The sequence below is a fragment of the Palaemon carinicauda genome, chromosome 12 (genome assembly GCF_036898095.1).
Source record: "Palaemon carinicauda isolate YSFRI2023 chromosome 12, ASM3689809v2, whole genome shotgun sequence".
NCBI classification, from domain to species: Eukaryota; Metazoa; Arthropoda; class Malacostraca; order Decapoda; family Palaemonidae; genus Palaemon; species Palaemon carinicauda.
This window is the reverse complement of record NC_090736.1, coordinates 8090267-8105265: the sequence shown is the minus strand read 5'-3', so window position 1 is coordinate 8105265 and position 14999 is coordinate 8090267. Positions and strand designations below refer to the sequence as shown.

The 14999-nt window shown below is 40.8% G+C and overlaps 1 protein-coding gene across 1 annotated transcript in view; it reads left to right on the top strand.

Annotated features, from left to right (window-relative positions):
• Nucleotides 1-14999, top strand: part of LOC137650476 (titin-like) — a 963282-nt gene that overhangs the window by 936231 nt on the left and 12052 nt on the right. Inside the window, 7 exon segments of the mRNA XM_068383702.1 lie at nucleotides 8098-8396; nucleotides 9162-9326; nucleotides 9758-9912; nucleotides 10593-10792; nucleotides 11230-11344; nucleotides 12921-13101; nucleotides 13613-13838. Coding sequence (XP_068239803.1) covers nucleotides 8098-8396; nucleotides 9162-9326; nucleotides 9758-9912; nucleotides 10593-10792; nucleotides 11230-11344; nucleotides 12921-13101; nucleotides 13613-13838 — 1341 coding nt within the window.

Genomic DNA, 14999 nt, shown 5'->3' with positions numbered 1-14999 from the left:
TGCACTAATGGGAAAAGCACCTTTCCCGTTCGCGGGTTAGGTTGCGCTTCCTATTGTTTGTCTCAATTATTTTTAGTGAAATTATAATTGTAAATTTGACTTTTCAGCTTTTCTCCATGTGGAACACTTCCCTTCGGAGGATCAGTGGTTCTCACTATTAGTGATTATTCTTAGCTGATTTAAATAATTGTAATTCTGGTTTTTATTACAGTTACTCCGCTCTCCCTTCTCCCGTGGATGTCGACTGGGAAACGGAGAGCGCAGTACTTATTTCTATGTTGTTCCCTCGGGGATCTCTTTGGAGTTCTTCCCTAAGGAATTTTCTGTTAAATAATTAATTTTCTTTTTTCTTTTTCCCCAGTTAGCTATGCAGTTTTCTTCATTCGACTAAGAGTGCTGACGAAGCAGAGCTGTTCTGTTCATGCCTGGAGAATCTGCTGTCACTGCCGTTGCTCAGCATGACCAGCACTTCAGATCATCTTAGAATGCTAAACCAGGAGGTTTGCCTCCAGGGGTTGGACAACTTTCCCTTCCGAGGGAAAGTTTCCTTCCCAAGTGTGAGGTTTTTTTCCCTTCCAAGGGAGAATTTCCCACATCTTAATAAAATCATCATCTCCGACTACTGTTGGTGCCTTCGCCCAGACTATTCTCACCCCTTGCCGAGTCTCTCTTCCTTCGGGCGGAGCACAGTCTTAGGCAAGTCGCTCCTACGAAGTGTTCTCTCTCGTTTGCGAGAGAGGCCACTCATAGAGACTCCTCTTCGATGGATCGCTACTGTTGAAGGTCAGCTTGCTGATTCACTAGCCCTCATGGGCGTCATCCCTTCTTTCAGAAGTACGCCCGTAGCAACACCTGATCAGCTCTTCATCTTCGAGGAAAGTTGTTTCCCCCTTCTAAGGGAGAACTGCCTGCATCTTAATCACTTCACATACCTCGACTGCTGTTGCTGTCTTCGGCTAGACGATACTCCCCCCCCCCCTTGCTGAGTCTCTCTTCCTTCGGGGACGGAGAATAGTCTTAGGCAAGTCTCTCTTGCGAAGTGATGCTCTCTCTCACGAGAGGGGCCACTCATAGAGACTCCTCTTCGGATGATTGCTACTGCTAAGGTCAGCTTGCTGGTCCACCTGCCCTCATGGGCCTCATTAGTTCCAGCAGACCTACCAGCACACCCTTGCGCTGCAGCTTAGTCCGTGGACTTCGGTCCTGGACTCTTTTATGGACATTCATGGTTGTCATCAGTGGATGTTCGCCCTTCCAAAGGGCACATCCCAGTTCCTGATCGTCCTACCAGCTCTGGTCGTCCTGCCAGCTGACCTGCCAACCTACCATCGCTACCTTATGCTACAGTTAGTCCTTGAACTTCGGTCCTGGACTCTTCTGTGGATCATTTCTACATCTGCGCACCAGCTCTCCTCTGCACCTGCACGCCAGTGCTTTCCAACACACCCGCGCTCATGCGCGCCAGCATTATCATGCGCACCAATGCTTCCCCATGCGCACCAACAGTCTTTCTTGCGCGCACCAGCAGTCTTCCACGCGCGCAAGCCAATGGTCTTCCGCGTGCGCCACGCAATTGCGTGCCCATGCACCCACCCTTGCACAACCAGTCGCGCTTTGACGCATTCTAGGGAGACTGCACAGTGCCTTACTGCGCGCCAGCGCTCACCTGCACTCTCATATCCAACATCCTCTTGCTCACTTGCTCCCGCCAATGCACCAACTCTTCACAAAGAGCCAGCGCTTACCTGTTCGCCAGCGCTCTTCCAGGCTTTCCTGCGCCCACCTGCGCAGATGCGGTCTCAGATCCAATGTGCCAGTGCTTGCAGATCCAATGCGCCAGCTCTTGCCAAAGAGCCAGCGCTCACCTGCGCACCAGCGCTTGCCTGCTCTCCAGCGCTCTTCTGCCCATTCACCGGAAACTGCGCTTCAGCAGAAACTGAGCACCAGCATCATCCTGTGTGCCATCGCCCCAGTACTCTCCTGCACACTAGCTCAATAGGCAGAAAAAAGAAATAAAACTTTTTAGACAGGTCACCATTGCCCCATTCCTCTCCCCACAAATGCATAACATGGCCACCGGGAAAAGAAGAAAGAGGCTTCATAGAAGGATTCAAGATCCCAAAGATTTCATCTTCCAAGGGGAATCAAAATGGGGAATCCTTGGTCCCTGTCTCTTCTTGAGTTTCTTTTCCTTTACAGACCACCGTCAGCAAACAAGAAAGCATCAACGAACTGATCTCTAGATCACTGTTTGCTGATGGCTAGTTAACGGTTTGCTGATCGCTAGCTAGCCAATTGCTAGCTCAGCTCTGATCATTGACCTCTAGTCCCTCCAATGACTAACGATCTCCGATTGCTAGTGTTCCAATCACCAATTGTTAGTCAATAACCAGTCATCAACTTGCTGATCACTAGATCACCGATGGGCAGCTCATCTTTCTTCAATCATTGAACTTGGCTCACTGATCTCTGACCAACCAGGAGGGACCATAGTGAGCTTGTTGATCTCTAGCTCACTGATCACCGGTCCGCGATCGATCGCTGATCATCAATGGCTTACCATCACCAACTGACTATCATTAAACCATTCTGCTGTCTCTAAGGGCTCTCAAAGCAGATTACTAACTCATTTATCGCCAACCTACCTTGGCTGACTGACCAGACAGCCTTCATCTGCCTGTCAGTTGCCATCCTCGGCTCAACAGACCGCCAATTCACCGATCATTGGCAATTCGCCAGCAGTTCGTGACTCGGACTTACTAGACAACCTCTGCCCGTAGTTCCCTAGATCAGAAGGTGACTCGGACATACTAGACAACCTCTGCCCGTAGTTCCCTAGATCAGAAGGTATACATCATACTTCTCGCTACTGGTCGTTTGCCATCACACTAAAAGTAATTGGCAAATGAACGACAGCTATCATCAGTGGCTTGTCTACAGGGGACTACTTGTGAGCACTCCAACTGCACAGTAACCACAATACCCAACCGTTAACCATTGATTAACATTTGCCAGATTGATTCTATTCTAAGGAATAGCATCAATCCAATCAGGGCGCATGGTAGGGTTAAGCGTTGCCTTCCTTCTGTTAGTTAAGTGAATTCTCTCTCAGGGAAGAATCTTTACACAGGGTATTGAGTCTGATCCTTTAACCTTCGAGTCGAGACCCCAGCGTCAACAATCTCCCATGCACAAAGATCTGCAAGGAGCTGTCCCTTTGGGTCGATGTCCACACCATGTTGGAGTTCAAACAAGGGCTAAGACCTCAGGTCTTCATTTGCACAGTGGACCTAAAGGACACATACTTCCAGGCCCAAACCATCCATCTAGGAAGGTTGGAAGATTCAGTCTAGACAAGCAAGAAACACCAGTTCAGGGCACTGTGCTTCGGTCTTTCCACTACGCCCATCCTGGTCTCACAGGATCGGCTTCTGTCTCCACCGTTTCGGGACGACTGACTGACCTTGGCAGACTCGGTGGCAACCTTGCATTAGCACAGGAACTTCTGAAGTCTTTTTTACCAAGATCCAGTGATCAAGGTAAACCTGTGGAAGTCTTCCCTACTTCCCTCCCAAAAGACTGGTGTATCTGGGAATGAGTCTAAACACCAATCTCCACAAAACTTTCTCAAAACGAGAAGAACTTCCATCCCAGAGTGACTTGAGTCTGATTGGAATCAGGCCCTTGATCCCCCAGACATTCTGACCCCCATGGGACCAGAAGTTTGGACGAACCTCAAGGGATGGGTGTCAGTCGAGAATCTACAGAGTGGTATAACCTTCTCATCCTTCCCCACCCCTCAGACTTGATGCTGTGCTTAGAACACATCAAAAGAAGAGAGGAGGGACCATAGTGCTGCACTACACGACCTCGGCCCTCTGGACAGAGTCCGAAAGTACCTTCACTTAAATCTCTTATGAGATGAAGGCCAACTTTCCAGTCCTTCAGCAGCCTCATCAGTTCCTAACAGACCACTCTGTTATGTGATGGGCGACAATACCTTACACCACATAGAGGCTCACATTGACAAGCAAAAAGGAACTTGCTCGTAGACTCTTTCCATCTAACAGTATAAACACTAAGATGGGCCAAAGTCAGTTCGGTGCCACTATCAGCCTGCTTTATTCCAGACTAGAGGAATGTGCTTGCCGACAATCTGTGCACAGCATCTCAGATAAGATATACCGAAGGGTCTTTGGATCACCTTGTAGCCGACAAAGTCCCAGCTTTACGGGGTCCTCCAACTAGGGATCTGTTCGCAACGCTCCAGAACCTCAGGGTGCCGTTGCTCCCCAGCCCTAGACCCCAAGGGTCTCTGGCAAAAAACAGGCCAACAACGGTGGGTATAACAATGACGTTTACGTCGCGTCCCTGTTTTGTCTGGAGAAGGGCACTCAAGAAGGCTTGAACATTGGTCAGCCTCTCAAGGACTGTCATAGCTCCGCTATGGCACTACGCAGAATGGTTTCCAAACCTTTTACAGTTCCTAATAGTGTCTCCAAGAGAACCCTCTCCACATCACAGACAACCCACTTCGACACCTACCACAAGCTATAGCTTTGCTATGATTGTACGCCTGGAGACTACCCAGTATCTCCTCTCCCACAGAGGCTTTTCGCAATAAGTTGCGAACGGTTGAATAGATATCTGAGGAATTCCTCAGGATCAGTCTACCAGGCAGTATAAAGTCTTGTGTGGTTGGTGTCTTGTGGAAGTCTCTCTCTCCACTTGATACCTCTATTCCAGCAATAGCGGAATCCTCGAGTTTATGCAAGAGGAAAAGATGATCACTCAACCTTGATCCTTCACCTTCAAACTGAAAGGAAGGGACATCCTCTCATCGCTAGACCTTTCCTAACTAATACGGACTTACAACTTGCCTTTCTCCAGTCGTAATTGAGACCTTCCTCTCGGAACATGGTTCAAATTCTCCAGTATCTAAAGAGACCTCCTTGTATTCCACTTCACCAGGCAACAAATTTTCACCTGGTTTAAGAAGACAATGTTCCTATACACTCTGACAGCAGCCATACGAGTCAAGGAACTTCATGGTCTCTCTTTTGACATCGCCCATTAATGAGAAGGGCGAAAGGTAATGTTCAGTTTCGTCCCTGAGTACAGTATGTCGCCAAACACAGTCTCCATAGGTGACGGATCCTGCACAAGTCTCCACTCGGTAACGGACGATCCAGATCATCTGTTACTGTACCCAGGGTAAGGTATGAGAGACTACCTTAAGAGAACGGCAACAGCCCACCCGTGTCCCTTCTCTTGTCATCAGCTCTGGGAGAGACTAAAGGAGGATCACCAAAATATCATCTCAACATGACGACTCACGTTGTCAGGGGCATGGTCCCTCTAAGCAGATTACTCTGCGACGCAGGTTTTACAAGGAAGGATGGGAATGCTCCAGGTGACTTTCACAACCTTTCTCCTGCAAGCCGTGACACACAGGAACTCGATACGATCTCTATGGGTCCGATGGTGGCTGCACAACAGCTGGTTGTATACCTCAAGCTCCTTATTGGACAAGTAGCAGAAGGTTGAGGGCACTGTTACCCGGTTTTAGTCTGCGTGAATGAAAAGATTTGACTGGCTCTTATTCTTTTATTCGTCCTACCCTCTCGTTGGGAAAGCAGCATCCTGGGTTCTCTGCATAAGCTGACCTCAAACCACTGCAGGTGAACCATGCTCCCTTGTGTACCTAGTATTAAGTTATTACTGTTGCTTCCCCATACCCTGGTGAAGTAGTATTGGGAAAGTCTTGGTTACATCTGTTTTTTCCTTCAATAGCCTCTGAATAACTTTTCTTGGACAGTCACACTTCTGCATGTCTCAACACACAGCTTGCGTAGCAAGGTTTTAGCGAGGGCAGGGACTCCTTATTTTTGAGTACTAATATACTCGGATAAGGAGCCCCCAGGTAAAGCCAAAAGCCAGATTGGCAGGGACGTCCACTCTTCCTAATGGGTGAGTCACCCCTAATAAATAGCGTGGTTTGTATTCCATTTACGGAACAAATGACAAATTCGTAGATAATTTGTATTTTTCCTAACTATACAAACCTTAGCTATTTATAGAAACTTGCCCACCAGCCCTATCCCCCTTGAAGTTTTACCTCCAAGCAAAGTGAGCTAAATCACAGGTGTGAGAGCGGGAGTGGTAGCAAGGTACCCCCGTACCCTCCGCTAACTAGCGATGTGGGTAGTTAACCCTCCCTAAATTTTAATGGCTCGTTGTTTCAGCTCCGCCGAAAGTATAACCCCTAATAAATAGTTAAGGTTTGTATAGTTAGGAAAAATACAATTTGTCTACGAATTTGTCATTTTATTTTGAGAAAAGGTAGAACTTCAAAAGTTCAAACTTGCAAAGTAAATGTTTTCATGTTGAACAGATTGACATAATATAATATATAAGTGTATAAATAATGTTTTAATGTTTTTACTGTTCTTAAAATATTTTATTTTAACTGTTTATTACTTCTCATATAGTTCATTTCCATATTTCTTTTCCTCACTTGGCTATTTTTCCCTGTTGGAGGCCTTAGGCTGATAGCATCCTGCTTTTTCAACTAGGGTTGTAGCTTGACTAGTACCTGGTAATAATAATAAGATGTTTATGTGACGTCAGGTCACGGGGTGTTGTTGACAGTGAAGGAGATTGTCGGAGGGTGGGTTAGTCGATAGGATTCATTGTGATTGGATTATATTGGTGGTGGGAGCATTCTCTTGTCTCTTTATTGGTTTGTATGCCTGTTTTGTGTTGGAATTGTTTGTTTTGTGTTGATAAGCTGACATCCAGAATAGAAAGAAATATACAAAAGGTAAATATAATGTGAAAGTAAATTCGCAAATATATTGGGAATAGTAAATTTATCATCTGGTACCATAGTATTCCACTTTTGGGGTGATGTCTTCTTTAGCATAATCATAAAATGTCTTTGAATTATGCAGAGGTAAGACAGTCATCTTGAGGACAATCTCCTTAAAAATTATCTCGGCCTATACTTGTTTGAGGAAAAAAACTAAGTTTTTTCTTGATTGGATGATAGAAAGCACTGTTACCTTCATCCTCTAATCCTTTCTTGAATGATTTGCATTGCTATTTGCCTTGTTGGTGATGATTAGGTAGAGTTAGGTCGGCTGATTCCTCTTGGAATGTGTGCCCATTTCCTGCATCATTGCGGAGAATGATTTCACCTTTCTAAGAAAGATTTCTTGACACTACGTGTCTGTTCATGGTGTCTGCTGCTGTAGGTGGCATCTTTCATACCATACATGGCCTTGTAATGCGCCACTAAGCCACTAACTTTGGGTCCAGCAACCATCAACCTATGAAGCACTGACATCTTTTGTCCACCAAATTGTTCCTCTATCACCTTTGATCACTCTGTTATTTTGCTTGTGTGCTTGATTGATTGCTAGGGCAGAAAATTCTCTACTAGACTTGTGGACGACTTCCCTTTGTGATATTCCCGGGCTACATTGATATTCACAAAGACGTCTGTTGCCAGTTCTGAATGGTCTTCACTGTGTGAGTTGAAATTACCTTCTCAGAACACTGGCCAAATTTGATGCTTGTATCATCATTTGCATAATTTTTCTGTTATCTCCCACACTAATTGAGTTTGAAGTAACCCTAAAATAACATTGTTTTAATAGGGCTGAGTTGCATTCCTCATGGTTCAATGGATATTTTATTGTCCTTTTTTTACGCACCCATGTAAAAAAGATTTCTACTTTGTATAATGGCGCAAGAAAATTTTGTATTGGATTTTTTTTCATCTAATGTTCCAGATATGGTTTTATTTTACCGCCTAATCGTTTTAGCTTTTTTTTTTTAATGATAGTATAATCTCAATTTAGTAATTGATAACCTTGCTTTTATTCTGTTCCTTATTTGCAACTATTTCTAATGATTGCTGAATGTCATGCATTTAAATTATAGAAAACTTGTTCGACAATCGATACTGTTTACCTAACTTGAGCTAACAATCTTCATCCCATTATACAATCGATGCTAACCTTCATCTTGTTAAACTGACAATGACATTACCAAGTTTATCTTCAATATTACCATAATCATTATTACTTTCAGGAATGACCTAATCCTTGGAGAGAGTGAAAGATGCAAGATTACCCATGAACCTGGCAAGTCTACACTCACATATGAAGAGTGCAGGGATTTCGATACGGGCCAGTATAAGGTGGTGGCCAGGAATACCCTGGGACAAGTGACCCATAAATTCAGGCTCATCCTCGGTCACATCCCAGGTCCCTGTGACTGTCCAGAAATCGCCAGTAACTCTGATACCGAAGTCCTCGTTCGGTGGAGGCCGCCGATCATTGATGGAGGACATGCGATACAGTGCTACCACCTTCAGAAGAAAACGGGAGGTGAGCTTCGACACAATTATCAAATATTTTTTCTATCCCAGTAAATTTCGGTTAACTTTCTCTTTTAGGCTTGTTAGTTTCAATTTTTTTTTAAAGTTTTAAACTTTTTGTTCGCGGCAGTTTGGTTATTATTTTTTAACAGAGTGGTAACAGTATTAGTTTGAACCTAATTCTCAAATTTCAAATCCTTTATCATTCTGGAAAATTTTACACTCTTACAGTCATGTCAATTTGCCACATGAAATCCTAACAGAAGAAATGACTTGCAAAAACACTGAACATAGTCAGACTAACTTCCTTTATTATGGTAGAAAATAGAGAAATAATGTTTCACTTTCCTCTGTTTAGACTCATTGGGTGACTCCTAGAGGTTAGTGCACAAAAGGGTTTAAATTTGTTTCAGTTATGCAGATAAATACAACCGTAAGCAATATTTAGCTTTCAAAGATAATGCCAAAACTGCTCTGCGGCATGAGCATTGATAACCTCTTATTGCAGAAAGTAGCAAATATTTCTATATAGATTTTTATATATACATGTATTACATTTTTGTTGTGCTAAGCAGTCTTATAAACTTAAATTAGTAAGAGAATACTGCACTGTACAGTATAGAAATTCATTGAGATATCTCTTTCGTTTGTAATAGTAAATACATTTATGTATAACTAAATTCTTCCATGGAAGAAAACCCTTCTATCTATATATCCTATAGGCCAAAGTTTATTTAAAAATTCATCGAAATTTACTAATATCTATCACAAACAGGAGACACCGAATGGGACACTGTCCACGACCACATCAATCACGAATTCTTCCTTGTGCGAGGTTTGCAAGAAGACACCGTCTACCAGTTCCGCCTGGCTGCCAAAAATCTCAAGGGCTGGGGAGAATTCTCCGTGGGCACTCCTGCTGTCCGGACGGCCCCCAAAGGTAGGTTCCTTAAAAATTATCTTTGCTTCATAGTTTAAATTAACTCTCATCTCTTATGTTATGAATTATGTTTACAACTTCTCTTATCTTTGAGTAAAGATGGGTCAGTAGTTCAAATTAATATAAGTCTCTGCCTTAAGTATCAACAGTATCTTTATATACATATCTATACAACTGTACGCAGATAATCTAAAATTGAACAAATAAGACATAAGAATTTATAAAATACAACATATCCAAATGTATATGCACTATGGAATGTAGGTGTTTATTAAAAACACTAACTTCAATATCTATCCTAGAATATATAGTAAGTTAAAGACAAGTTGGTTCACTGCAAGTTTACAGTACTAACAAGCCAGAGAGTTGGCTCTTGATAGCTAACTGGTTTCGGACAATTTTATATTTAAAGCAAGATTATTTTCCTGCAGGTGTACTGAAACTCAACATGAGCAAGAGCATGCATTACCTGCAGCAGCTCACTGAAAGTGGAAAAACACCGGTAGATTTGGACAAAAGGTCTCTAGATTACTCCAAAGAGTTAGAACCGGTGAAATTGAAGATTGGAGAAAATGCTGAGCTTCAGGTAATGTACAGCAGCAATTAACAGAATCAAAGGGCTTTACTCGGGTCAGATTTTCGAGGAAATTTCTAAAATAGCATTAAAATTCTAGCAGTATATACCAAAGTTAAAAAGAAATTCATGGGTCGTAATGTCTTTAGTTAATTTTCTTTGAAGAATTTATCATATTTTATTTTACATCTTGAGTCATTGGTGTTGTGCCAGTATGTTTTTATATACAGTATTTTACATTTCTGCCTTTCCATGGCATTTACCAATTATTATTTTTCTGTCTTTTCTTCTCTGTATGAAACTTACCCATTTTGATATTTCCTTCATGAAGGAAACTAAATTGCAAAGCATTGTGTTATACATTCTAGAATTTTAGTTAAATATTTGACTTTAGAATTAAAAGCATTTATATTAGAATTAAGCCCAAATCACCGATAACTTACGGAGTTAAATCTTTTATTAATTTTATATTAGGCCTTTTTTACTGTTTTTCTCAATTGGCATCTCGGAGGTAGGCAAAAGAAAGGCTAGAAATTGAACATTCAACCACTGTTGAGCTGAGAAATTTAGTTCTGCTACATTAATTTAGTCAAAGGGATTGAAATTAAAGTTCGTGTTACAATTGGAATGAAAACTTTTTATTTTTTACCCTCCATAAATGAAAAGCATAAGAAAGGATAATTTTTTAACAGGTACGAAAATATCAGTTCCTGGCGGAATTATCCCGAGGAAGATACAGTGTCGTCGTGAAATGCATTCGATCAGATGACAAGAGGCACTTTGCTGCCAAAATCATTGAGAACAAGGACAGAGAACAGGCAGTGAAACTAGAACACGAGGCTCTGAGATCCTTGCGTCACGACAGGGTAGCTCAGCTCTACGAATCCTACAGGCAAGTAGCTATTATATATTCTGTGATATTTAAAATCATTGAAGTTGGCGTGAAAATTGTAGGCTAGATTAGCAGGCAGCTTGCAAGTAAAGTAAATCTGTCAAACACTCACATTTTCACACACCACTATTGCATTAGGCATTTAAATCCCTTAACAATATCATGAATTTATTACAGTTTAAAATAGTTTGCATACATACAGTATATGTATATATACAATATATATATGCTCCTACATACATATATATGAGCTTAAATGCATACATATATGTGTACATAACTGAAAGGAATATTTATTATAACATTTATATTTCTTTCACTAATATAGTTCAAATGTGTACCCAATAATTCTGTTTTAGTATATTTATTGTTCTTCACTGAGGTACCTGTGATTTTGAATAAGCAAATATCAATTAAACTTTTTTCTTTCTTTTCAGTCTTGGCGGCGTGACAATGTTTATAATGGAGCCTTTAACGGGCATAGACATTCTTACTTATCTAGCGTCCAAGCACGAATATTCGGAGCAAAATGTAGCTACTGTTGTCTTGCAGGTAATGAACTGTTTTTTATAAGTATAAGGTTACTATTGGTTTTGGTAAAATTCAGGTTTCTAGCCTACTGGAAGGCTAAGAAATTGAAAATTTAGAAATTTAAGCAACTTGTTGACTTTTAAAGAGAGTTTTGGTAATCATTTCCCAGATAGGCAAGAGGTTTTAGTGAGCTAAGGTTCAAGGGACTCAATCGAAGATAGTAAATTTCAATTTGATAGGTATTGGCTCGCTCTTTATATGTCCTGCCCATGTCCATTTCTTTTTCTTACATATTGTAAGAATATCCTCTACTTTAGTTTACTCTCTATTACTTTAAGGTAATGGGTTTTACTCAAAGGTAATTCCTTTTTGCATAGGAAACTTACAGTAATCTTGGTAATGAACTGTACATGCAGGGAAGTGAATTAAATTTAGATAATGCATGATGAATTTAAGGTTAAGAGTAATTGCTGATAGTGACCTTAAGTTATTACTAGTGAACATATAAGAGTTTCTGACATATGCCTCAAATTCCACAGATACAAATCAAATTGTAAATTGTTTTGGTATTCAAATCTCACTTTACGATGTATGTATTGACATGTTTAATACAACGTCCTTCAGTGACCACGTTAACCAGTAGATTTTGCGTTAGATTAATCCGTTGCTGTAACTGATTAATCACGTTGATAGTAATCACATGAGCAGTATTTTTGCCAAGGGCAATGAGAAATGTTTACTCATCTATGAAAACTACATTACTTTACACAATTTTCTAACAAGTACAGTATCCTAATTGAATAGATAAATTATTTCATGCTCGCATGTCTATTCTTAAATCAATGTTTTATTGTTATTGTTTTTATTATCATCATTACCTCTATACGATATTCGACTTCCAATGCAAGTTCTTATTGAATAGTTATGCCAGTATGTGAAAGAGAAAACGAAGAAAAATCACAGTTTATGAGGGAATCAGGTCACCAATTATGTAAAGCATGTTCACGCCGATTAAATCCCGAAAACTTTTCACTGAAGTATGCCATGTACTTCCTGGAACCCAAGAATTACGGTTAATTTACATTTTTAGATCTATCTACAATATCCTTATCGGTAATTAATCTAGAATTTATAATTAAATTCAAGGCAAAATTGTTAAGAAATCAAAATTATTTTACAAAAACCCAACTGCTGTTTCTGCCATAATAAATCTAGTCAATCGGTTTGAATTTATTAAGTTCCGTGGATCAAACTTTTTAATTCACATTTCCACAGGCTACTTAAAGTATAGGAAATTCATTAGTTCAATCAGAAGATGGCCTTAGACCATAGACATAAAACCACAAATACTTCTTTATGTCGAACTCACTTTGTATTGGAAATAACTTAATTTACCAGAGAATTACATAGGAATTTGAATTTAGATCTTGATACAGAATTAAGACTTATTTTTTCAAACAGAAATAAACTACCATTCGGAATTAGTTAAAAGTATAAGTCCTGATTGCTTAATTGACAAAATTAGTATATATAGATTGTGTGTGTGTGCTTTAACATATTGTAAATTTAATCATTATCATAATGCCATTTCTTATAGGTTCTGAATGCATTATCGTATCTCCACTGGCGAGGGTATGGCTACCTTGACCTCCAGCCAGACAATGTCGTCATGACGACTTGCAGGCGAACGGACATCAAACTTGTCGATATGGGGAGTGCCACATTAGTGTCCAAATTAGGGTCATCCGTTCCTGTCAATGGATTACTCGATTACATTGGTAAGCATTCTTTTCATATTTGTTTACTATTTACTGACATAAGAAATGGATTTTATATACCAGATAATTCTTTCAAATAAATACAAATGTCTTCTTTCTATTGCAGGAGTTAGGACACTTGTATGAGATATGAGATCTTGCAGAAGTTAGGACACTTGTATGAGATTTTGCAGAAGTTAGGACACTTGCATGAGATTTTGCAGAAGTTAGGACACTTGCATGAGATTTTGCACAAGTTAGGACACTTGTATGAGATTTTGCAGAAGTTAGGACACTTGTATTAGATTTTGCAGAAGTTAGGACACTTGTATGAGATTTTGCAGAAGTTAGGACACTTGTATGAGATTTTGCAGAAGTTAGGACACTTGTATGAGATTTTGCAGAAGTTAGGACACTTGTATGAGATTTTGCAGAAGTTAGGACACTTGTATGAGATTTTGCAGAAGTTAGGACACTAGTATGAGATCATATGACTTGTAAATAATTCATCTTGTTTTTTAAATTTGTGCAGCTCCCGAAGTGTTATCCGACCAGAAGGCGTATCCAACAAGCGATATATGGTCTCTAGGTGTCCTAACGTACGCACTCTTAGCGGGTTCAAGTGCCTTCAAGGGCGTGGATGATGACGACACCCGGCAGAACATCCAATACTGCCGATATAGGTTTGAGCACCTAAGCAGCAGCACAACTCAGGAGGCCATTAGATTCCTCATGCTCATCTTCAAGAGAGACCCTAAGTAAGTGAATGTCTGGTCTGATGTTATGTGCTTTTATAATTATTTAATTTTGTTTCCACACGAATGTAAACCCTCGTCCTTTAATACGAATAAGTTTTCAGGAAACCTGGGTACGACATAAAACTTTAATGAGGTGGTGGAAGTATCTAAGGCCTCATTTTGTTTTTAGCTGCTGGACAGTACAAATCTACTTCTGGTGCCAGCAACTGCCTGTTCTAATCTTTTACTTTTTCTTTTAAATAATTGTGATAGCCAATCATCCTCAGCAAGAAAGGTTTAGAAGGCAGGATGTATTTCCAGTGGCTTGATAGTAATTGTTGCTATGTGACAGTTTTCTGTGCAAGCATGTTGATGTACACATTCTATTTACTGTTGGACAGCATTCCTGTTTGCTGTTTATTCTGTCGCTTATGTTTCCTAGTGACTATGATAACATATTCCCAAGGAGGCTGACAATCCTTAGACATCGAAGTGCACTGTTGTAGAAAAAAAAAATTTTTTCTCTTCAGTGGGTTTCTGGTCCCTGAAATGAGCTACGGATGTATCACCTGGGTGTACTTTCTCTTCATGGAGTTGTGCCTCATTCCCTGTTGGAGCATCATCATTTGCCTGAACGACACTTAGTAGGTGAACTTCAAGTTCCTCCTCCAGTCTGCCACACCTTTGTCCCATCACACCACTAGCCTGTCAGGATAGGGGGACTCCAAAGACCAGTTGAAATGAGTTGTTCATGTGTTATTCCTACCATTTATCTCCCGGTGGAGAGACAATGCTACTACAAAAATCTCCCTTAATTCCCTTAATAAGAAGATGATAATATCTCAACATAGGATTCCTGTGCAAGCCTGTGCTCTTACAAAAGTACATCCTCATCTTTTCGTGCTCCCTCACCTATTTGCTCGCGCACATCTACGAACTTTCTCTTGTGTGCACTTGCCCACAACAACTGCTCTCCTGTGCACTTTCATGCTCATACAGATGAGTGGCCTGTGCTTGTTTGCTCATACAGGAGAGCGGCCTGTGCTTGCTTGCTCGAATGGGTTGCCCATTTCCTCTATGACACTGACAAGAGAGCAAACATCTTTCACAACTGAGGCCAGTAAACTTGGCGTCTGATCATGCTGAAGTGTGTCTGCTGTTTGATGGCTGATCATGCTGAAG